The sequence below is a fragment of the Phascolarctos cinereus genome, unplaced genomic scaffold, assembly GCF_003287225.1.
Source record: "Phascolarctos cinereus isolate Bilbo 61053 unplaced genomic scaffold, phaCin_HiC Scaffold_3;HRSCAF=262, whole genome shotgun sequence".
Classification (NCBI taxonomy): domain Eukaryota; kingdom Metazoa; phylum Chordata; class Mammalia; order Diprotodontia; family Phascolarctidae; genus Phascolarctos; species Phascolarctos cinereus.
Window position 1 is genome coordinate 144,350,975 of NW_027555736.1, and position 25,832 is coordinate 144,376,806.

At 41.6% G+C, this 25,832-nt stretch overlaps 1 protein-coding gene across 5 annotated transcripts in view; it reads left to right on the top strand.

Moving 5' to 3' along the window:
- ANKDD1A (ankyrin repeat and death domain containing 1A) overlaps positions 1-25,832 on the top strand; it is a 54,966-nt gene that overhangs the window by 8,396 nt on the left and 20,738 nt on the right. For 4 of the 5 annotated variants that reach the window (XR_013485337.1, XM_078151208.1, XM_020983542.2 and 1 more), the window contains exons 3-6: positions 2,228-2,326; positions 5,534-5,632; positions 9,397-9,501; positions 15,239-15,337. Coding sequence is in view for 4 of the 5 variants with exons in the window: in XM_078151208.1 (XP_078007334.1) it covers positions 2,228-2,326; positions 5,534-5,632; positions 9,397-9,501; positions 15,239-15,337 (402 nt within the window). In the remaining variant the exon portion in view is untranslated. The remainder of the gene's footprint in view (positions 1-2,227; positions 2,327-5,533; positions 5,633-9,396; positions 9,502-15,238; positions 15,338-25,832) is intronic. The other variant, XM_078151209.1, reaches the window with a different exon arrangement.

A 25,832-nucleotide genomic window follows, 5' to 3' on the forward strand; every position in this document is an offset into this window, starting at 1 on the left:
TATACTTTTTGAAAAAAAGTAATTTGTATGTACTATTTTGCAGGTTTACACATATCTTTTTCAATTCTACTTTGTATGTGAAAAAGTTCTTTTTTGATCCTTTAATTCAGAATAAAAAATTAATGACTATATTGGCATGTTAAGAGCAGATGTTTGTAGTCAGAAACATAGCAAGTTATCGATTGTGACCTCACTGAGGTCAGGGACTGTTTTTGTCTTTAGCACAGCGCCTGGCACGTGGCAGTCAGTGTGTAACAAATGCCTGTTGACTTGTCTTCTCCAAGCGTCCACCCTGGCTGGTCCCAGTTATGGGGCACATCTATGGGTGCTGTTAGTTCTGGGATCCAGGGTAACATCAGAGGATCATAGACTGAGCTAGAAGAGACCTTAAAGTCCATCAAACCAACCTCCTCCTTACACAGATGAGGAATCTGAGGCTTAAGGAGGCTAAGTGACTTGCCTAGGGTCACACAGCTGGTAGGTATCTGAAGCACTATTTAAAGTCTTTCTCACTCCAAATCCAACTCTATCTTCTGTGCTCCCTAAATAGCAGTGGGCCTAATAAATTTGGGGGCAGCCTGAGAGCCCAGGATGGAACAGAGGTGCAAGATTGGACTGGACCTTGGCCAGGTCCTAGATGCTGGTGATCAAGGTAGAACCTATCGCACCATCCGAATTTATAGATACACATAGGTACTAGTGGTCAGCTCAAGGTCATGAGTCCAAACCAGGTGGGCAATCTGGAGTCAGATCATATGCCATAAGGAGAGTTTGGGGCAACTGGTGAGAGAAAGATTTGGCAGGTAGCCGTGAATCGGGGGGCCATAAACACTATTGATCAGGGCAAGAAAAGTGGTAAAGAGTTTAGGCAAATACATAGTCAAGAACCAGGAGAACTCAGATTATAGAGGCGAGAGCAAGACAGAGTAAATAGTGCAGACCTATAGTCAGCAACCAGGAAGCACCTAATACACATTTAGGGTTGAAGAAGTAGAAAGCCCAAGGCAAAATGTTATCTTCCTCCTTCTTTGCAGAAGTAGAGCACTATGGGTGTAGAATATTACTTATGCTGTCAGACACAAAGGAGGTTTGGTTTTGCTGAGCTGCCTTTTTTTCCACTTTCTTTTAAAAATTTTTGTTAAAAGGAATGGCTCGGTAGAGAGTGGAGGGAGCAGGGAAATATTTGGTAATGAAGGTTATATAAAAACAAAATATACCAATAAAAGATTCTTAAAAGAGAAAGAACAAGGCATTGGTTCTAGAAATAAAGAAACTGAGGCAACTTGCTGCCTTGGGCAGGAAGGTTTTAAATGCAGGTGCTTATGTCCAGAACCAGCCTGGTATGGCTAGTCTGGAATGGGAAGGTTTCGGAAGCAGGTGAACAGAGGCACCTTTGAAGTACGGAGTGTGGGGCAGGGAGGAGCTGAAAGGCAGCTCCTAACAGCCAGATTCTGACAATACCTGGACCTGAAATACATGCCTGCCTAAGCACTTCACAAAGATCCTTTCATTTGATCCTCATAACAACCTGGGAGATACGTGCTATTATTCTCCCCATTTTACAGTTAAGGAAACTGAAGCAGGCAAAGAGTAAATTACTTGCCTGGGATCACACAGCTAGTAAGTGTCTGAGGCTAGGTTTGAACTCCCAGTCGTCTGGGAGTTCTATCCACCATACCAGCCTAGCTGCCTCAGGGGAAGGTGAGCACAATTATACTGTACCCTACCTGAACTTCAGAAGATATGCCACCTAGGCCACAGGTGATGAGCTGAAAATAATTGCACATCGTTCTACTTTTCCTGCCGTTTCAGTTCTTGGGTCAGTAGGAGCTGGCCAGAAGAGACACTGATGACCATACCAGTGGCTCTCATTCATTATTCCCTCCTCTCCTCTCGGACCTTAGGGTCACTTTTTTTTTCCTCTTGCCCACTCCTTTCTGCCATGCTCAAGTAGAAATCCTTTGCATTTTATATTTTTGAAATACTTCTATATCCATTTAAATGTGAAATTCAATTTAAAAAGACTGTAGCAGCCTTCTTTACCCCAGTGAATAATCAGAAGCATGAAAGGAAGCAAGGAATTGGGAAGCTAGAACATGCCAGGAGCCTACTGGGAGGAGAATAAAGGAGAGAAAATTGGGTGTGATTTTTTGGTAGTTTGCGGATAACAGCCAGGAAGGGGGCAGCCCAGGTTTGAGGTTGACGGATTCTCTGTTCTCCTGCACAGATGGGCAGGACGGCGCTGCACTGGGCTTCCGGGGCTGGGCACGAGCAGGCTGTGAGATTACTCCTGGAGTACGAAGTGTCTGTGGATGACAAGGACAAGGTAGGCGGGGGTGAGGAGTCACGGTCTCTTACTCTGTATTTCTGAGCAAAAAAATGGTCTCTTTGAGTCTTAATCTAAAACTCAGGGTTTTCACTCTGAATTTGTTCCACCAACCTGTAGCATTTAATTTACACCTTCCACACTAAAGAGAACACCATTGTGCCTTAATAGTAAGTTATATAGACACATGGCAGCAGACCCATAGGTACCTGGATTAACACAGACGTAGAGAGACCCAGACAGGTTCATGGACAGTCGCAGCTACAGAGGGCCTGGGAAGTTTTGTCCTGAAAAGGCAATATTTTGTGGGCATATAATGGCTGTCTTGAAGCATATGAAGGCCTGCCGCTGTGTGGAAGAGAAATTGGACTTGTTCCACTGGGTTCCAGAGGACAGAATAGGGACAGTGAGCAGAAGTTACAGTCATAGCTAGGTTTGATGGAAGGAAAAACTTACAATTATAGCTATCCGAAAATGGAATAGGCTGCCTCTGGAGGTAGATTTCTCTTCACTAGAGGTCTTTGAGCAAAAACTGGCCGATCATTTGTCAGATATATTTTGGAGAGATTTGTTATTCAGGTATGGGTTAGATTAGATGGCCTGAGATCTCTTCTAGGATTTTGTAATAGGCAAGTACGTGAAGGGACTGGTTATAAAGAATCCCCAAATGTTAGAGCTGCAGAGCATCTCAGAGCCAGGGTCTGTTAACCTAGGATCTTTGAAATTGCTTTTTTAAAAAATTTAATATTTTGATGACTTATTTCAATGTAATCAGTTCCCTTTGTAATGCTATATATTTAAAATCATTGTTCTGAGAAGGGGTCCATGACACCAAAAGGGTTAAGAACCCCTAAACTAATCTAACTCCCTCATTTTATAAATGAGAAACGGAAACTCATGGTTAAGAATGAGGGAGCAACATGTTCAAAGTCACGCAAAAGGTTTATGGAAGAGCGGGGATTAGAACCTTGATCGCCTGATGACACTTTAGTGCTTTTTCCATTACACTGTGATGTAGTATAGTGGAAAGGCCAATAAGAGGATCTGAGTTTGAATTCTGGCCTTTCTTCTTACTACTGGAGTGATGTAGGGAAAATTACTTCCTGTCTCTGGGCCTCAGTTAGCTCATCTGTAAAATGGGATCAGACTGAGTAATCTTAATGTCCCTTCCAACTCTAAATCCTATGAGTCTGTAAGTAAATCTACGGATTATATTCAGTTGTGTCCAACTCTTTGTGACCCCATTTGGAGTTTTCTTGGCAAAGATATTGTAATGGTTTGCCATTTTCTTCTCCAGCTCACTTTACAGATGAGGAAACTGGAGGCAAATGGGGTTAAGTGACTTGCCCAGGGTCACACAGCTAGTAAGTGTCTGAGGCCAGGTTTAAATACAGGAAGATGAGGCTTCCTGACTCCATGCCCAGCACTGTATCCACTTGGATACCCAGATACATCATATGCATGTTCACTGAATTTAAGAAAAGTATTTGGCATTCAATAAAGTCTTTCATGATATTCTTGTGGGGTAAATAATTGCACTTGGATCTGTAGCTAGCCAAACAACTGCATCTAAAGGGATGAACAGAATCATTATTACTCGCCTTCTGCCCTCTCTTTTGGCTTGCTGTAGAAGCGCCAGGTATTAGCCCCTGAGAGTGATTATCATCTACTCACCACCCAGGCCCTCACAAATCCCTCACTCCTCCCCTTCCCACATTCTGCCCATTGAATCATTTCACGGCTGCAGCAGGCGCTCCTCAGTATGCCACTCTGCCCACCTCTCCCCACTTTTGTTTTCAATGGGACAGTGAGGCATGGATAAGTTGGGTTCCCCCCTCCAAACCCATCCTTCCTCTGCATGTCCTTATTACTGCAGAGGGCATGCCATCTTTCCAGCTTATCCTCCTTGACTTTGCACCTTCCCTCACCCCACGTAGCCATTTGAATGGCCAAATCTTGTCATTTTTACCCCCACAATATCTTTCAAATTCGCTTCCGCTCAGGCCTTCAGCACCTCTTTCCTGGACTTATAACAGTCTCCTAATAGGTATCTTTGCCTCGTCCCTCTCTGCTCCAATCCATCCTCCTCTGAGCTGCCAAAGTGCTTTTCCTAAAGCTTAGAGTATAACCTTGATACTCCCTGGTCAATCTCATGACAGCCTAGTCAATAAGCAACAAAAATTCCCTATTGACTCTGGATCAAATACTGCTATCTTTATTTCATCCTTTTTTGTTTGTTTGTTTTGTTTTTAGGCAATTGGGGTTAAGTGACTTGCCCAAGGTCACACAGCTAGTAAGTGTCAAGTGTTTGGCCGGACTTGAACTCAGGTCCTCCTGACTTCAGGGCTGGTGCTGTATCCATTGCGCCACCTAGCTGCCCGATTTTTTTTTTGAGGCAATTGGGGTTAAGTGACTTGCCCAGGGTCACACAGCTAGTAAATGTCAAGTATTTGGTCTGAGGCCAGATTTGAACTCAGGTCCTCCTGACTTCAGGGCCAGTTCTCTATCCACTGCGCCACCTAGCTGCCCCACATCCTTTTAAAAATATCTATTTTTGTATAAGTTTTATAGTGTGGATATTTAGTACAGTAATATGTGTATATATCATTTATAAATATGTGTACATATTGGTGCATGCTCAGATTTTATGCTAATAGGGTATACCATCCAAAAAGCTTGGAGACTCCTATCTAGACATTAAGCAATAGGGCCAGTGTGTTAGTTACAGTCAAATTTTGCCTTAATATTAAGGGTTTTCGGTAGAACAGGCTGTCCTGAGAAAGTGTTCAAACTGAGGCTTGGATGACCATCCCTGAGGGAGCCAGTGAGTTAACAAAAATTTATTTAGCCCCTACTGTGTTCCAGGTGCTGCGCTAAGCATCATCCCTGGAGAGGGGGTGCCTGCCTTAGGTGGGAAATTGAACTGCGTGACTTTAAAATTCCCTCCTGACCCTAAAATTCTGAGACTCTGCAAGTCACAACCATAAAATTCCGTGACATTTAGGTTCATGGACATGCAGATATAGAATTACACAGACCTATAGGCATGAATGTGTACAGATGCCTCAGCACATGGACATGCAGGGGTGTCTGGGCATGTGATACGAGTACATAAGTAAACATGCCTCTATGGAGCAGGAAGAAATAAGCCACAGGAAGAATGAAGAAAAAACCACAGTCTACATCTTTCTTCTTCTCTCCCTCTAGTTTGGGATGAACGCACTGCTTCTCTCTGCCTGGTTTGGCCACCTAAGGATCCTACAGCTGCTAGTCAATTCAGGGGCCAAGATCAACTGTGAAGACAAGGTGAGACCACTGCCTAACTATGGGGGCAGATGAAGCTGGACTACAGAGCTGCCTGCCCCCAGCTGGAAACATGTGCTGGGAGTGAACTGTAGGGAGGCCTAGGAATGTAAGCAAGCAAGGTAATAAAGCAGGATCTCCACCCCTCACCCCAACGCCGTTTCCCCAACTGCTTCTAGATTGAAGTCTGTAAGACTTAAGCAGGGCTATACTGGGGTCCTGGGATACAAACAGGGCCACAGCCTTGGGAAAAAGTGTTGGTGAGTACAATCTTCATGTGTATGTGGGGCAGGGGAGGAGAGGTGAGGGGATGGGAACTCAAGCGACACCTGTCCTCCTCCCCTCTTTTCTCCAGCCTCCTCTCCTCTCCCCCATCCCCCTCTTTTCTCTCTCCCTCTCTTCTCTTCCTCCTCTCCTCTCTTCTCTCCTCTCATCCCCTCTCTTCTCTCCTCTCATCCCCTCTCTTCTCTCCTCTCATCCCTCTCTTCTCTCCTCTCATCCCCTGTCTTGTCTCCCCTTATCCCTCTCTTCTCCCCCCTTCTCCTCTTTCTTCTTTCCCCTCCTTCCCTCCCATCTCTCCTCCCCTCCCCTCTCTTCTGTGCACCCTGCCTCCCCTCTCTCCCCTTTCTTCTCTCCCCTCTGTTCTGTCCCCTCCTCCCCTTTCTTCTCTCCCCTCTCTCCCCTTTCTTGTCTCCCCTCCTCCTCTTTCTTCTCTCCCCTCTCCCCCTCTTCTCTTTCCCCTCTCTTCTCCCCCTCCCCTATATTTTCTCCTCCTTCCCCCCTCTATAGTCAGGGACTTATTCAAAGACCCAAACCATAGAAATTTTTGCTCCCTCCTCCTCCACAGGCCTCCTTACCTATGACCATATTCATATCATATCCATCTGCCAAAGACTCTCTGAGACCTTTGCCCTGTCCTCATTCCTCTCTGTTGCTGCATGAGCTTTGAGAAGCTCACTCCTGCTGTGATAGGATATAGAAAGCATGGGGAGAGGGATGTTTTTAAGGAATACTTGGAGTCTATCAGCATTGCTGGAACTATAGCTGTATATATTCAGTGGACCTTTTGTGGGCTAGCCTTGGAAGTACAGAAGCAGACTAAGGCCCCTCTCAGCTCTCCCTCTTTCAGAAATATTTTTTCCTGTCTTTTTTTTTAAGATTCATTAATTGATTTATTTTTTGTTTTCAACATTCACTTCCACAAGATTTTGAGTTCCAAATTTTCTCCCCATCTCGTCCCTCTCCAAGACAGCATGCATTCTGAATACCCTTTCCTCTAATCTGCTCTCCCTTCTATCTCCCCACCCCGCTTCCCTTATCCCCTTCGTCTTCTATTTTCCTGTAGGGCAGGATAGATCAGAAATATTTTTTAAAAGTACTTAAAAAGAATATCAAGAGGGGGCAGCTAGGTGGCACAGTGAATAGAGCACCCGGCCCTGGAATCAGGAGGACCTGAGTTCAAATGTGGCTTCAAACACTTGATACTTACTAGCTGTGTGATCCTGGGCAAGTCACTTAACCCCATTGCTTAGCAAAACAACAACAAACAAACTAGGTGAGAACTATATCTTATATCTTATATGAAGATCAGATCAATATGGGTACATGATTTAGACATAAAGGGTGATACCATAAGCAAATTAGAGAGCAAAGAATACTTTACCTGTCAGATTTATGGAGAAGGGAAGAATTTTTGACCAAACAAGAGGTAGAGAGCATTACAACATGTAAAATGGATAATTTTGATTCTATTAAAGTTTTTGTGCAAACAAGACCAATGCAACCAAGATTAGAAGGAAAGCAGGAAGCTGGGAAACAATTTTTACAGCAAGTGTCTCTGATAAAGGCCTCTAAATAACATAGAGAACTGAGTCCAATTTATAAGAATAGAAGTCATTCCCGAATTAATGAAAGGATATGAACAGGCAATTTGAACAGTCATATGAAAAAATGCTCTAAATCACTATTGATTAGAGAAATGTAAATTAAAACAACTCTGAGATACTCCTTTACACTTATCAGATTGGCTAATATGACAGAAAAGGAAAATGATAAATATCAGAGGAATGTGGGAAAATTGGGACACTACTATGCGTTATTGGTGGAGTTGTGAACTGATCCAACCGGTCTGGAGAGCAATTTGGAACTATGCCCAAAGGACAATCAAATTGTGCATACCTTTGATCCAATACCACTACTAGGTTGGTATCCCAAAGAGACTTTTTTTAAAAAAGGAGGAAAGACCTACATATACAAAATATTTATAGCAGCTCTTTTTGTGGTGGCAAAGAATTGGAAATTGAGGGGATGCCCATCAATTGGGGAATGGCTGAACAAGTTGTGGTATATCAATGTAATGGGATACTATTGTGCTATAAGAAATGATGAACAGGTGGATTTCAGAAAAACTTGGAAAGACTTGTATGGTCTGATGCTGAGTGAAGTGAGCAGAATCAGGTGAACATTATATGCAGTAATAGCAATTTTGTACAATAATCAACTATGAGTAATAGCTCTTCTCAGCAATACAATGATCCAAGACAATTCCAAAGGACTCATGATGAAAAATGCTGTCCACATCCAGAGAATGAACTGATCGAGTCTGAATACAGATGGAAGCATATGATTTTCGCATTCTTTATTTTTTTGTGTGTTTTTTCTTTTGGTGTAGTTTCTTCTTTTACAATGTGACTAATATGGAAATACGTCTTATATGATTGTACATATATAACCTACATCTTATTGCTTACTGTCTTAGAGAGGGGAGAAGTGAGGGAGAGAGGAAGGGAGAAAATTTGGAACTCAAAGTTAAAGAAAACGAATGTTAAAAACTGTCTCTGTATGTAATTGGAAAAAGTAAAATAGTATTAAAATAAAAAATTAAGTATTTACAATTATCTTCATCTGAAGCCTTTGGATTAATCTGAAAAATACATTTTATCAGTCTTTCTTTAGCTATCAATTCCAAAACAGTGACCTGCATTGGAATCTTTCTACCCTATCCCCAGAGGAAGGACTCTCCAAAAGTGATTTGTATCAGACTAAGAGAAGAAAGAACTCTGGTTACTTTATTTAATAGAAGTATTTCTGGAAACTTTAGACCAGCTGGAAAGGAGAACTCAAAGGGAGTGGTCAGAGAGATTGAATAATTTTGGGAAAATGACAAGGGTGTGCCAAATTAAGTCACTTATTAGTCTGTTTGATAAAGCAAAATGTTGCCTGAATTTTTCCCCTTGGCTCTCTGTAAGCACAGTTTAGTTTAATGAGGAATTCTGTCTGTTGTTTGAGCATAACCCAAATTGAAACTCCAGACAAGCTTGAGTTAGAAGTTTTCAAAGTAATGAGGTAACTGCCCATCTTTGTTCCTTTCTAAGAAAAAATGCTTAGATTTAGAATCATCTAAAGTAATAAAATTGCTTCTAGCAGGCTCATGCCTAAAATTCAGAGTACAAAATTTTCTTCCATGGAACCTAGCCATCCTTTATAACATCAGTTTCATGTACTTTGGGCTCCCAATAGCCACATTACTTCTGGAACCCAACCCATTTGTAAACAGGAGACTGAGTCACCAAGTCCAGATATTAAGTAACACCAGACGTTAGGAAGCAGAAGTGAGGGGCATAGCCAGAGAAGGAATCAGGAACACATTTACCTAGAAGAGAATGTGAGTGACCAAGGCAGTGAATAGTGACATAGAGATGGAGGCAGCATTAGCTGGGGGAGAAGGCAATGGGTATTGAAGAACACACCTTTTTTTTCTTTTGCAGAATGGTCTGAACATATTGCACTGTGCAGCTCAAAGGGGCCATGTACATGTGCTGGAGTTTATAATGGAAGATTTAGAGGATGTGCACCTTGATCGAATTGATAAGGTAAAAGCTATTATGAACCTACTGACATTTTTCATTTTAGGAAAATGAAGAAGTTTGATTCTGGGAGACTGGTCCAGGGGCACAGTCTTTGTAGAGTAGAGGTCTCCAACTCGCTTTCATCCATTATGTAAGCATTTATTGAGAAGAAGGGAGGGAACATTATTAAATGCCTGCTGTGTGCCAGGCACTGTGCTAAGTGCTTTATAAATATTATCTCATTTGAGTCTTACAGCAACCCTGAGCTAGGTACTATTATCATACCTATTATTGTAGTAAGTGTCTTAAATGTTAGCTATTATTGTTGTTGTTTGTGCTCCATTCTTGAAGAGGACCATGTCATCAGGAAGGTGATGCCATGACCAGCAAGTGAGTTGGATTTAAGTGAGGAAGGGCTGTGCAAAGTCACCAGCCTCACTTTCTCCTCCAGAGACATCTGGGTCCAGTGGCAAGATACAGATCAGGACAACTGGAGATGGCCCTGGATGCAGTGGGAGACCATGGCCTTTTTAAGTAAAGGTCTTTCCCAGGTCCCAGTTTGACTATGGGGCATCTAGGTGGTGCAGTGGATAGAGTGTCTGGCTTGGAGTCAGGAAGACCTGAGTTCAAGTCTGGCCTCAGATGCTTACTGGCTGTGTGACCCTGGGCAAGTCATTTAACCCTATTTGCCTCAGTTTCTTCATCTGTAAAATGAGCTGGAGCAGGAAATAGCAAAGCACTCTGGTATTCTTGCCAAGAAAACCCCAAATGGGGTCATGAAGAGTCAGACACTACTTAATAACTAAAAACCAGCAAACAAATGATTTGACTGGAACAGAGTATGTGAAGGGGGTCAGTATAAAGCTAGAGAGGCATTTTGGACCGGACCTGAAATGAGATGAGACACTCACAGGTCATTCAACAATTAACCAAATATTTACCTAGCCATAGCAGAAGAAGGATACTTGGCAAGATATGTGATGAGAACTTCCAGGGTTGGTTCCGATGAGCAAAGCGCCGTTGCCTGAATTGCCCTTTGTGGCTCACTAGCCAAGCATCTGACTACACAGGGAGCTCCTCAGGGATGTTTTGTACCAAGCAAGTGAATCCAGAAGCCTCAGCTGTGATTTCCCTGAGTCGATCACGTTTCAAGGATGAGTTCTATACCATTTAAGGAGAAATTTGCCTAACTCAGATGGGGGGAAGGGTTAGGATATTGGTCCCAATACAAAATGAGTTGGGATCAGATCAGCTCATACATTCAGTCAATCAATAAACATTGTTTAAGTGCCTACTATGGGCCAGGAGCTATGCTAAGCACTAAGGATACAAACAAAGGCAAAAGACTATCCCTGCCTTCAAGGAGCTCACAGTCTAATCGGAGAAGACAATACATAAAAGTCTGAAAAGAGAGTGAGGGAAAGAAGTAGGTGAGGGTAATGATACAGTCCAGTCCAGAGAAGTGTGGCCGGGTGAGAAATGAGACCACTGCCCTTGATGCTCAGGATAAATGGAGGGTGTAGGAGGAGCTCTCAGAAGTCCATTCTCCACCTTGTCCAATCAGAGGGAAGGAGGGCCCCCAGGGCTATGGAGTACTGATGAGGTGTGAGTCTCAGATGTGATCTTGCTGGATGGTCAGCTTCTGGAGACCGTGATGAAGTCCAGGTGCAAGCTGGGTGGGATCATGGAGAATCTTGAATGCCAGTCTGGGGATTTTTAGTTTTGTTTTTCTTTTGGACAATAGAGGAGCCATCAGCCCTCTCACCTGCAAAATGAAAAAGGCTGAACTACCTGATCCCTGAGGGCCTTTCCAGCTCTGACATTCCAAGATTCCAAGGCATCAGAGCAAATTGGTGCCCTGGAAAGATTAGCTCAGGAAGTGGTCTTTGGAGCTGGGAAAGCCTAAGAATAGAGGGACCAGTCAAAAAGCTGTTGTAATAGTCCTCTTTTGTGAGAAGTCCTCGTTCCCCCAGAGCCATGAGGAAAGGATGGTGATGATGGTAACGATTCCTACTTAGATACGTTTGCAAAGCGCTTTACATATATTGTTGTGTTTGATCACCGGGGAGGACGAAAAGTCCAAACGGCAGATTTCCCCTTCTGTGTGTGGGCATCTACCAGCTGCTCCTTCCTTCCCATTGGAGAGCCATAGAGAGGAGGCTATGACATAAGGCATGGCAACCAGCTTGGAGATCCAGCAGCTTCCAAAATCTCCCGATACTGCCAATGCCATGCATAAAGGCCCAGGAATTAGACAACACATGCTTAATCAATGAAAGGAACTCCCCCAGACCGAACTGCTGCTGGTGACCACACGATTCCTTTGTGGGGCTGAAACAGTATCTGCTCGTTCTTCCTCCATCTTGCTACATCGGGATGTGCGTTCACTTGAGAAACTGTGGACAAGCTGACTCTAGAATTGCAGGAAGGGAGACTTTGCACTGACTCACAGGCTGAGTGGGGCTTTGGCTCTCTTATCTTCCCTCACACCTCCTATTCTTCCTTTTAATTTGCTTTTTGGACACTTCTTGTGTCTCTATGCTAAACTATAGAGATTAAAATTTCCATTCCCCTGGCCGTGTGACTCCGGATTGCCTAAACGACTTATTTCCAAAGCAGTCCAATTGGCCTTGTTTATTAACAGGGTTGGGGAATATGACCCTAATAACTTAATATATAATAAGATGCAGCCTAAACTATCTGAAACATAGCTGAGAAGTTAGCAAAAGGTCCTAGGAAAGTGACGTAGAGGCCATGGAGTGGTAGTGCCAGAGTTTGTGCATTTCCTTCACAAGAAAGCCTTTTGGGGGCTCCTCCAGAGCCCATTTACTCTGATTTTAGATGCAGTTTAATAAGCTTGGTTATCTGGCTGCCCAGCTTCCAGCAGATGAGGAAAAAGAGAAAAGCTGCTGGAGTAGATGCCCTAATAGCCATGAGAAAGAGGCCTGAATATCTGGGGCAATGAGGTGGCATAGTGAATAAAGTGTTGGGCCTCGAGTCAGGAAGACTACTCTTCTTGAGTTCAAATCCAGCCTCAGACACTTACTTAGCTTTGTGACCCTGGGCAAGTCACTTAATCCTGTTTGCCTCAGTTTCCTCCTCTATAAAATGAGCTAGAGAAGGAAATGGCAATCCACTCCAATATCTCTGCCAAGAAAACCCCAAATGGAGTCACAAAGAGTCAGACTTGACTGAAACGATTAAACTTGATTTAGTCCTCTAAACCAACTACTCATTTTACAAATAAAGAAACTAGGGCCCATGAAGGGACACTGTCACTTGTCCAGGGTCACACAGGTAATAACCCACAGGGGCAAGATCGAAATCGGGAGATTTTTGAAGCTGCTGGATCTCCAAGTTGGTTGCCATGCCCTGTTTGCCACAGCCTCTTCTCCAGTGGGAAGCAAGGAGCAGCTGGTAGACAGCCTCCCTCCCCAGCCCTCACACAAAAAGGGGAAATCTGCCATTTGGACTTTTCCTCCTCCCCAGTGATCAAATACAATAATATGTGTAAAGTGCTTTGCAAACATGTCTAATACTCTCATTTTACAGCAAGTGTGTTTTTCTCACTGACAGTATACTGCCTCAAAGGTCAAATATGGGCTCTAGCACTTATTACTTGTATTGCCCTGGGCAAGTCACTTGACTTCTCTGTCCCTCAGTTTCCCCAACTGTAAAAATGAGGGAGTTGGATTTGATGACATTTAAGTTCCCTTTCACTTGTAAAGTCCTATAATAAGTTACAGCTCACTACCTGACTTTTAGATAACAGACAGAAAAACTACAAAGAGCTGATGGAGGGATTTGGATACTTCAGCAGGCTAGAAGATAGTCTCATGCACCTCAGCACATCCCTGAGGGTCTCACTGTGTTTTAGCACACAATAACCCTCTGGGTATTGTGACTTTTCCCTAGGAACTCAAATAGCATTTTTTAAAATTAAATTTTTTTTTTCAATGAACAAAAATATTTTCTTCCCCTCCTTTCCCATTGGGGGAAAAAAACCCAAATCTTTATAATATGCATAGTCAAGCAAAACAATTTCTTATGTTTGCAATGTACAGATAATATGCATAGCATTTTGTTTTATACCACTCTAATATACTTATATTATGTTGTAGTTATATTTTATTCATATTATAGAATACATCTCAAAAAGATTTTTAAAAAGGGAAAAGAATGTTTGTACAAAAATATTTATAGCAGCTCTTTTTGTGTGGCTAAGAACTGGAAGTTGAGGGAATGCCCATCAATTGAGGAATGGCTGAATAAGTTATGATATATGATTATGATAGAATATTATTGTGCTTGTCCCCCCTTGATATAAAGTTTGTGGGGACAAGATCATGCCTTTTCCAAGCTTTCTATCTCCCATAGCCTGAATACAGGCTGGTACTTAATAAATGTTAATTGGTTTAAACTAAATTATGATAACTGGAGAAGGAAATGGCAAACCACTCCAGTATCTTTGCCAAGAAAACCCCATGGACAATATTGGTGTGCTATGGTCCAGGGGGTCACGAAGAGTCAGAGGGATTTGGATACTGAACAACAAATTATGATAATGTAATAATATTTATAATAATGGCTCTGAGTCACCAAGAGAAGGTTTAAATCGTGTTCAAAATTCTGTTTGAGTAGGCAGGGAAGTATATTTGATATGTTTTTGAGAGAATCCTGTCCTCAGATTGCTCTTTTAGACAGTTTTGTTATCAATCCTCCGTTACAGCCTTACTCTGATGCCTTATTGTGTAGCAGAGATGCTTCTAGATTCTTTTTTTTTTGTTATTTTAGGCAACGGGGTTAAGTGACTTGCCCAGGGTCACACAGCCAGTAAGTGTTATGTGTCTGAGGCCAGATTTGAACTCAGGTCCTCCTGAATCCAGGGCCGGTGCTCTATCCATTGCACCAGCTAGCTGCCCCGATGCTCCTAGATTCTTGAAGCCTATCGATTCCAGCAGGCTCTACCAAGCTGGATAGGGTTTGAATGCTGTTTGTTCATTCCCTTTTCAGTTGTGTCCAACTCTTTGTGACCTCTTTTGGAGTTTTCTCTGAAAACTCCGATCTCATTTTACAGATGAGGAAACAGAGGCAAAAAGGGTGAAGTGACTTGCTCAGGGTCACACAGCTAGTAAGTGTCTGAGGCAGGATTTGAACTCAGATTTTTCTCACTGCAGGCCTGGTACTCTATCCACTGCACCAACCAGCTGCCTTAGGGTTTGAATTTGGGCTGGCAAACGTACAAGCCATCTGTGTCTGTTGAGGATCAGTCTAGCTAAATTTGAGCCAGTTTGCCATCAGAAGGGAAATAATTTTTTTTTGGCCACCGCAACTTGGAAATACTAATCTGTTTAGATGTACAGCGTATAAGGTGCTGCGGTATATTTGTCAGTAGGGATTGGGGGAGGGATACTTATGTTGATTAAAATCATGGATTCCTGATGTAATGAAGCATTGATATTTAAAGGGGTGAGTTTCAGTTAAAGGAAAAATTCATGAGTGTGCAACAGCTGAGTGCTGGATGAATGAGGCATGTTTGTACTAAGCATTTATTAACATCAGTCCTTTAGAAGGTCAAAGTTGGCTGCCCTGCTTCATAGAACTCTAGGGGTGGCTCAAGACCTTTGTGGTGCCTGCTGGGGCCCTTTTGCAGGGTCTACACCCAAGGAAATGTGATGAGGGGTTGACGGGGTGATGGAGGCTAGGGAGGAAGGGTTGGGTTGCACTGAAAATAACTGTATTCTTCTTCCTGAAATCAAAGCTGGATCGGACAGCTTTCCATCTGGCGGCTGCGCATGGGCAGCTTGACACTCTGGACTTCTTGATCGGCTTCGGCTGCGACCATGGCATCAAAGACAAGGTACAGAGAGCCGAGCCTAGGATGGCGGAGGGGAGGATGCAGAATTCCTCATCTCTTGATGGGCAGTTCTCAAAGTGTGGCCCGAGGACCCCTTGGGATCCCTGAGACCCTTTCAGAGGCTCTTCAAGGTCAAAACTATTTTCATCATAAAATATTTTAATTTCTAATACATTAAATATTGACAGATATAACCCATATAAACAAAAGCTCTTTGATGGGTCCTCACTGATTTTTAAGGGTGTAGACTAATCCCGAGATGGAAACGTTTGAGAATAAATGCTCTAGAATCATTTGATCAATGAGCACTTATCAAGGGTCCACTACGTGCCAGGCGTGTGCCAGGTGCTAGAAATACAACACTGCCCTCAAGGAGTTTCCATTCTCTGAGAGATATATCTATATCTATATCTATATATAATATAAATTATATGTAGATACAACATAGATACAAGATGATTTTTGCAGAGAAAACACTAGCAGGTGGAAGGGAAGATCAGAAATTTTTTTCATAGGGAAACAGACAAGTAAGACAGCTTTTAAAGTTTCATATTAAATTTATTATGTACTTTTTATTTTGGTGAGGCAATTGGGTTTAAGTGACTTGCCCAGAGTCACACAGCTAGTGACTCCAGGGCTGGTGTACTATCCAGTGTGCCACCTAAATTTATTATGTACTTTAAGGAAAAGGAAACTGTACATAACAGAGATTCATGACTTCATGTACAAATCCTTCGCCCCCTCCATTCTACTTTGTGTATAGAAATGCTTATTTTATTTGGTATTTAAATTCAAAAAAAATTTTTTTAAAGAAAATCCCATATAAAAGATCGCCTTTGAGTTGTGTTCCGAAGGAAACAGTGGATTCCAGGGACAGAGGAGAGGAGGGTGAATATTCCAGGTGCCAGGGACAACTAGTCACTGCTGGAAGATGGGGGGGAGGGTCACATATATGTAACAATAACAAGACCAGTTTGATAGATTACCATTTAGAAGGCCATTGCTCACACCCTCACCTGGGGCCTCTGGCTCTAATTGTGCTCTGAAGGCACTGTAGTGGAGGTTAGAGCAGGGGAGCTAAGACCTAGGAAATTCATTCTACAGTCGATGGATGGCAGGTCCTACTCAAGGTGCAAGTATGCTTTTTTTTCCCCTTGATAATTAATTTATTTTTAGTTTTCAACATTCACTTCCATAAGATTTTGAGTTTTAAATTTTCTCCCCCTCCCACTGTTCCCCTTCCCTCAAGATGGCGTACAGTTTGATATAGGCTCTACTTACACATTCATAGTAAGCATATTTTCCCATGATGTAAAGAACAATTAGAACTAATGGGAGGAACCATGAAAAGGAAGCAATAGAACAAAACAACAAAGGAAAAAGAGAGCAAATAGCATGCTTCCATCTGCATTCAGACTCCAGAGTTTTTTCTCTGGATGTGGATAGCAATTTCCTTCATGAGTCTTTTGGAGTTACCTTTGCATTGCTGTGAAGAGCCAAGTCTATCAAAGTCAGTCATCCCACAGTGTGGCTGTTACTGTATACAATGTTCTCCTGGTTCTGCATCAGTTCTATATATCTTTCTAGGTTTTTTTGAAGTCTGCCTGCTCATCATTTCTTATAGCACAATAGTATTCCATTCCATTACAACTTGCTCAGCCATTCCCCAATTGATGGGCATCCTCTCAGGTTTCTAATTCTTTGCCACCACAAAAAGAGCTGCTATGAATATTTTTGTACATGTGGGTACTTTTCCCGTTTTTATGATCTCTTTGGGATACAGACCTAGAAGTGGTATTGCTGGGTCAAAGGGTATGCACATTTTTATAGCCCTTTGGGCATAGTTCCAAATTGCTCTCCAAAATGGTTGGATCATTTCACAATTTCACATTCCACCAACAATGCATTAGTGTTCCAATTTTCCCACATCTTTTCCAACATTTATCATTGTTCTGTTTTGTCATTTTAGCCAATCTGATAGGTGTGATGTGGTACCTCAGAGTCATTTTCATTTGCATTTCTCTAATCAATAATGATTTAGAACAATTTTTCATATGATTCTAGATAGCTTTAGTTTCTTCCTCTGAAAACTGCCTGTTCATATCCTTTGACCATTTATCAATTGGGTAATGACTTGTATTATAAATTTGACTCAGTTCTCTACATATTTTAGAAGTGAGGTCTTTATCAGAGACACTGGTTATAAAAATTCTTTCCCAGTTTTCTGCTTCCCTCCTAATCTTGAATGCATTGGCTTTGTTTGTGTGAAAACTTTTCAATTTAATATAATCAAAATTATCCATTTTGCATTTAATAATGTTCTCTATCTCTTCTTTGGTCATAAATTCTTCCCTTCTCCATAGATCTGAAAGGTAAACTATTCCTTGCTCTTCTAGTTTGCTTATAGTATCAGTCTTTATATCTAAATCCTGTAACCCATTTTGACTTTATCTTGGTATAGGGTATAAGATGTTGGTCTATGCCCAGTTTCTGCCATACATTTTTCCAGTTTTCCCAGCAGTTTTTGTTAAATAGTGATTTCTTATCCCAGAAGTTAGAATCTTTGGATTTATCAAATAATAAATTAGTATAGTCATTGACTATTGTGTCTTACATACCTAACCTATTCTACTGATCCACCATTCTGTTTCTTAGCTAGTACCAAGCAGTTTTGATGATTGCTGCTTTATAATAAAATTTAAGATCTGGTACAGCTAGGCCACCTTCCCCTGCATTTCTTTTCATTAGTTCCCTTGATATTCTGGACTTTTTGTTCTTCCAGATGAATTTTGTTATTGTTTTTTCTAGCTCTATAAAATAATTTTTTGGTAGTTTGATTGGTATGGGGCTGAACAAATAAATTAATTTAGGTAAAATTGTCATTTTTATTATATTAGCTTAGCCTACCCATGAGCAACTGATATTTTTCCAATTATGTAGATCTGACTTTCTGTGAAAAGTATTTAGTAACTGTGTTCATATGTTCCCGGTTTTGTTTTGGCAGATAGACTCTCCAATATTTTATAATGTCTACAGTAATTTTAAATGGAATTTCTCTTTCTATCTCTTGCTGCTGGGCTTTGTTAGTAATATATAGGAATGCCAATGATTTTGGTGGGTTTATTTTATATCCTGCAACTTTGCTAAATATGTCTATTATTTCAAGTAATTTTTTGCTTGATTCTCTAGGGTTCTCTAAATATAGCATCATATCATCTGCAAAGAGTGATAGCTCTGGTTCTTCTTTGCCAATTCTAATGCCTTCAATTTCTTTTTCTTCTCTAAGTGCTACAGCTAACATTTCTAGCACCATATTGAACAACAGTGATGATAATGGACATCCCCGTTTCACCCCCTGCAAGTATGTTTCTTTAATACTTGGTCCCTCAAGATTCTTCAGGGTCTGAAGAGCTTGCCCATGGGTAAAACCAGTCATGAGGCAAATTATTTCTATAAACAGTCTATTAATTTATTTAAGTCATTTAGCAAACATGACATGTTGCTGAAAAGTTTTGAACAACATTCTATAAGTAATAATTAGTTTTTGAAGGGCTGCTAGATGGTACAGTGGGTAGAGCACCGGGCTTGGAATCAGGAAGACTCATCTTCATGAGTTCAAATCCAGCCACAGACTCTTACTAGCTGTGGGACTTTAGGCAAGTCACTTCATTCTGTTTGCCTCAGTTTCCTCATCTGTAAATCGAGCTGAGAAAGAAGTGAAAAACCATTCCTGTCTCTTTGCCAAGAAAACTCCAGTGTGGTTGTGAAGAGACAGACATGACTGAAAACAACTGAGTAACAATAATTAGTTTTAGGTGCTTATTCAACAAGGGGATAAAATAGAGTAGAATGTAATGGAGAAAGTGCTGGGCATGGGTTCAAATTCTGCCTCTGACACTAGCTGCATGAACTTCTCTGTGTCTCAGTCTCTTTATCTTTAAAATGAGAATAACGATAACCTGAATTGCATTTGCCTCAGTGGTTGCTGTGATCAAATGCAAGCATAAGCGAGGTGCTTTGCAAACCTTAGAATACTATATAAATGCCAGTTATTACTATTAATGTTGTTAGCAGTAGCAGCCTCAGTAGTATTAGTATGAATTAATCAATAGGCGATAAAAATCTAATATTATGTTTGTACTGATTGATCACCTGCCATGATTATAGAAATCGATGGGCAGGGTCGAATTTTCATCATTAGATGTAAGCTGTTTAGTCACAATTTTTAGAGCGGGTAAGGACCTTTAGGTTCATTAAGTCTAATCAGCTTATTTTTCACATGAGGAAACTGAGACCCAGAGAGGTGAAATCCCATTTAAGCACATACAGCTAGTTCATGGATGAAGTGGGACTAAAGTCTCACCTCCTAGAGTTGTTCAGTCATTTTCAGTTGTGTCCAACTGTTCATGACTGCATTTGGGGTTTTCTTGGTAAGGATACTGGAGTGATTTGCCATGTCCTTCTCCAGCTCATTTTACAGATGAGGAAATTGAGGCAAACAGGGTTAAGTGGCTTAGCCAGGATCACACAGCTAGTAAGTGTCTGAGACTGGATTTGAACTCAAGAAGATGAGTCTTCTGGCCAGGTACTCTATCCACTGTACCACCCAGCTGCCTTATCTCCCACAGTACTTCTCTTTAAAGATTTTTTATTGATATCTTTTCTTTTTGCATCACCTTTTCCCAACCTGTTTCCGCTTCCCTCATGCAGAGAGCCATCCTTTATTTCAAAGAACAAAAGAAAGGAATGACAACGAGCTTCAGCAAAACTGATGAGCACATCAAAGCTGACATTTATATGTAGTGTTTCAAATCCATAATCTCCTGCCTCTGCAAAGAAATGGGAAGGGTGCATTCTCCTATCTCTTCTTTGGGGGCCAACCTGGATCATTATAATTACATGGTATTCGGCTTCATTTTGCTGTTGTTTTTATTGTTCTTTCTCTCTGCCTTGGTGTAGTCATGGTGTATATTGCTTTCTGCCAATGCTTTTCCTATCTGGGGAAACATTTTTGGAATGGGTGCATAGGAATCCCTTCCTGAAAGGAAGAGTGCTAGAGTTGTCCAGACCCTCAGACATGAGAGGGGCCACCCCCCCTGAGTCCATCAATGGACATTTATTTTCATTTGTTTTAGCTTTATTTAAAAAAAATTTATTTTCAGTTCCAAATTCTCTCCTCTCCAGCCCCTCTTCCACTCGTTGAGAAGGCAAGCAATATATCAATTATACATGTCAAGTCATGCAAAACATATTTCCATATTAGCCACATTGCAATCAAAAAAGTAAGAAAAATAAAGAAAGTGGGAAAAATATGCTCCAATCTTCACTTAGAGTTCATTTGTTCTCTCTCTGGAGGTGGATAGCACTTTTCATCATGAATCTTCGGGAACTGTCATGAATTATTGTATTGATGAGAATAGCAAAGTCTTTCACCGTTGATCATTGTTACAATACTGCTATTACTGCGTACAATGTTCTCCTGGTCCTGTTCACTTCACTTTGTATCAGTTCATAAGTCTTCCCAGATTTTTCTGAAGCCGTCCTGTTCATCTTTGCTTACAGCACAATAGTATTCCATCACAATCATATACAACTTGTTCAGCTATTCCCCAATGGATGGGTATCCCTTCAATTTCCAATTCTTTGCCACCACAAAAAGAACTGCTATAAATATTTTTTGTACATATAGGTCCTTTTCCTTTTCTTAGATTTCTTTGGTATATAGACCTAGTAGCACTATTGCTGGGTCAAAGGGTATGCACGGTTTTATAGCCCTTTGGGTTCAGTTCCAAATTGTTCTCCAGGATAGTTGGATGAGTTCACAACTCTATCAAGAATACATTGGTGTAGGGGCGGCTAGGTGGCATAGTGAATAGAGCTCCAGCCTTGGAGTCCGGAGGATCTGAGTTCAAATCCTGCCTCAGACATATAACACTTACTAGCTGTGTGACTCTGGACAAGTCACTTAACCCCAATTGCCTCACCAAAAAGGTTAAAAAAAAAAAGGGGAATGCATTAGTGTCCCTACTTTCCCTCTCCAAAATTTGTCATTTTCCTTTTCTGTCGTGTTACCTAGTACCTCCGAGTTGTTTTAATTTAAATTGCTCTCATTATTGCTTTACAGCATTTTTATATGACTATTGATATCTTTGATTTCTTCTTCAAACTGCCTATTTATATCCTTTGTTCATTTATCAATTGAGGAATGGGTTTTATTTTTATAAATTTGACTCAGTTCCCTATATATCTGAGAAATGAAACTTTTATCGGAGAAACTTGCTGTAAATCCCCCCTGCCCCGAGTTCCCTGCTTTCCTTCTCATTTTGGCTACAGTGCTTTTGTTTGTGCAAAACCCTTTTAATTTAATGTAAGCAAAATTATCCATTCCTCCCTCCCCTCCACACACACATATCAGTGAGCTTATGAAGTGCCCACTGTGTGACAGGCATTGTGATGGGAAAACAAAGACAAAAATGAAACACTCTGCCCTTATGGGCAGCTAGATAGTGTGGTGGATTGAGCTCTGGGCCTGGAGTCAGGGAAGACCCGAGTTCAAATCTAGCCTCAGGTACTTACTAGCTTTGTGAACCTGGCCAACCTGTTTGCCTCAGTTCCTCAACTGTACAATGCTGATAATAATAGTACCTATCTCCCAGAGTTGTGAGGACCAAATGAGATACTATTTGTAAGGCATCTTTTTGCAAACCTGTAAATGCTAGCTGTTATTTATAGTTGATCAGACTGAAGGTAGCTGAAGAATTTGGGCTTGGAGTACCATGCTCTGATGATGAGGATGATGTGGGTTTACGTTACATCCAGACAGCCTCAACCTTCAAAGCACAGTGCACTGATATTTATAAACCAGAAGCAAAGGAACAAACAAAGCCCGTCTCTCAACCCCTTTCTGGGAGCGGGATGTGTGACATGCCCCGAGCTTTGTCTGTTTCCTTTCTGTCTCTTTGAATGTGAAGAGTCCATGGCTTGGAGATGCTTCCCACAGCCCTGAGACCAGCCACCCCCTGGTGTGTGTGTGTGTGTGTGTGTGTGTGTGTGTGTGTGTGTGTGTATGTGATCACGTAGAAGGTAGGCTCTGGAGCCACGGTGTAAATAAAGCCGTCTGTCACGGTAGGTTCATATTTTTAGACCCTCGATTATTGTCATGCACATTTTCAGACAGGATTATTTACATCAGATTGGCTAAATGCCGGTGACTTGGACCACTTCCGTCTCAGAGGGAGGGACAGCATCCCCCAGCTTGATCGGAGCTTAATTTAGAAAAGTCGGTGGCTGCAGCACAGATGAGATAGTCCAGACTGCACCTTTCCCAGGGAGTCGAGCCTTTCAGAAACCAAGGTTTATTTATGGGTTGGGAAGTACAGGCTGGTCTTTCCCAGTGTCCTGTCTCACCAGCAACACCTGCTGGTGAGAGGCACTAACCAGCCAACCATCGGGCACTGTGCTGCTAGGCGGGGGGGGGGGGGGGGGGGGGGGGGGGGGGGGGATACAGAGATGAAAGTCGTCGATCTTCTCTGCCTTCAAGGGGCTTAAGGTTATGGGGGAAATAACATGTATCCCCAGATTCTCAGCACTTTAGGGCTCTTCTCCTGTTTCAGTGAAGAGGACCAGGAGAACAGTGAAGGCTTTGGGAGAGCAGCAAGCTGGGGATGGGTCAGGGCCCGAGCCTCCATCATTTGGTGTGAGGGGGCTGCATCTGGTGTGGTTCGAACTAGAATGTGACCATCTCTTTGGGCTAACTTCGCATTCTCAAACACAACTGAAAACAAATCAGCAACAGCAACATCAATGCTTTAAAAAATTCTGTGAGTGTCATGGACCCCTCTGGCAGTTGGGCAAAGCCTATAGACTCCTCAGAATAATGTGTTTTTTAAAGCATAAATGTTGTTGTTGTCGATTAGTTTTCAGTTGTGTATGGCTCTCCTTGAGCCCACTTGGGGTTTTCTTGGCAGAGATCCTGGAGGGGTTTGCTATTTCCTTCCCCAGCTCATTTTACAGATGAGGAAACTGAGGCAAACAGGGTTAAGTGACTTACTCAGGGTCATGCAGATAATAAGTGTCTGAGGCCAGAATCTGAAATCAGGATAGGATGACAAATTAACCAATTTCATTGAAATGCAGTAAGCAAAATATTCTTAAAAACAAGTTCACAGACCCTGGTTAAGAGCCTCTGTTGTAGAAGGTTTGCCTGCATTAGGTCTAATTGACCCAATGGTTGGGCTAATTGACGTCTAAAGTTTCTTCCAAAAAGGGTAAATTACATCACATGAAGAGGCACAGAGACATATTATGGCAGAGGGAAAGAAGGGAGGGAGATGAGCGTTATTTGAACTTTACTCTCACACGATTTGGCCCAAGGAGGGAATAACATACTCAGTATGGAAATTTAACTTGCTGTATGGGCAGTAGGAGGGGAAAGGGGAAAGAAAAGGGAAGGGGAGGGGGACACAAGGGAGGGCAGACTGGGGGGGGTCAAAAGCAAAACTCTAGTGAGGGAATAAGTGCCACCTTGGGGAAGGAGGGGGAGAAAATTTAAAACTCAAAAGTTTATAGAAGTGAATATTGAAAACTAAAAATAAATTAGTATTAAAGTTCCTTCCAAGTTCAAGATTCCAGGATTTCATAGGAAGTTTATGAATAATTTTTTTCCCATTGCTGATGTTTTTATATCACATTATTTTTTGTTTTGTTTTGGGTTTTTTTGTGAGGCATTTGGGGTTAAGTGACTTGCCTAGAGTCACACAGCTAGTGTAAGTGTCTGAGGCCAGATTTGAACTCAGGTTCTCCTGACTTCAGGGCCAATGCTCTATCCACTGCACCACCCAGCTGCCCTGATCATATTGTTTTGTGTCATGGTTATGTGTGTTAATGTGTTGTGGCCTGATAGATTGAAAGCTCCCTGAGGGCAGGGGTCTTGTCTTATCTAAACTCTATATCTCTCCTGGAACCTATCAAGTTGTTTTCTCTAAGGGGAAAAAATGAATGGAAAATTTCAGTTTCAGTTACTGAGTGTTATGAAAAATGAGAGGCAGCATGGCTTCACAGAGAGCTGGTCTGAGAGTCAGGAAAACCCAAGTTCAAGTCCTCTGGCAGGTACTGGCTCTGTGCTTCTGGATTAGTCACATAACCCCTTAATACCCCAGGTGATTTTCTTGCACCATAAATTTTGGCATAGTTGCCAGGTTTCATAGGTGAAGTGGTTCACTATTATAATGAAATCATACACAAGGACCAAAAGTGTATATGTGCATGTGTGTGTGTGTGTGTGCACATATACATGTATACGCTACCACACAGTGTTCTACACACAAATGCACACTATGGTCCATACATTTATATTTGTGTCAACATATATTCATGGATATAATACATACTACGTATTGGACAGATATAATATTGTGCACACACATGTGCTTATATATAAACATATATGCATGTTTGTATATACAACTGCGAGTTAGGCCCATATATGTGTAGTTGCATGTAGAAATAATATACACCATAATACATGTGATTGTGTGTATGCATTCATATGTTCATGTGTAAACACACATGCGTGTTGGTATGTACATGCAGATTTTTATCCATGTCTGTCACTGCGTGAACACATCTATAATATGTTATACACGTTATAATATATGCATATGTTTATATATACACTTGCATGTATGTTTATACACATAAATGCAAATTAGGCCGTGTATATATTTTTATGTGGGCACATATCTATACACACAATTAATACACAAAAGTGTATTATGTACTCACATTAATATTTATACATAAATACATATGCGTGTTTATATACATACACTCCAATCCATGTCTATTCGTATGTAAACATGTGTATAACACATTATGCACATGGTAATATACATACTATTATATGTAAACATGCATGCATGTTTATATGCACTGTGGTATTTATATATAAGCCTGCACATATGTGTTTACATATAAATATATGCATGTTCATATTCACTTTGGTATTTTCATATGTATATTTGTGTGTGTTTGCATGTTGTTCCCTGCCCTCAATAAGCCTATATATTCTGGTCGTGGAGACCTTTGCCTGGGATCCAGAATTCTCATCCTGCAATTAATTACCTCACATAAATTACAACCTCTCAATGCCTTAGTAATTTTCTGTCTTTGCCCCTTTACATCCTGGGGCAGCTTTTTTCTGTAGAGGGAGGGATGGGATAAACGTCTCCAGACTTGGCCAGGCTGTTCCATGGATCATCCCTCACCGAGTCTACACTCAAAAACTTTCTAGCTTGTAGGATGTGTTGTGAGAACCCACCTCTATAGGTTGATGAGATGTCAGGGTAGGGGTGAAGTGTGTGTGTAAGGGCTCATGAAATGTTTAAATATAAGTACAGAATCTGGTGTGCCACAGTCTGTGACAGGCTCTTGAGTTTTGCTGAAAGTCAGGAGGGAGAGGGAGGGAGGGAGGGAGAGAGAGAGAGAGAGAGAGAGAGAG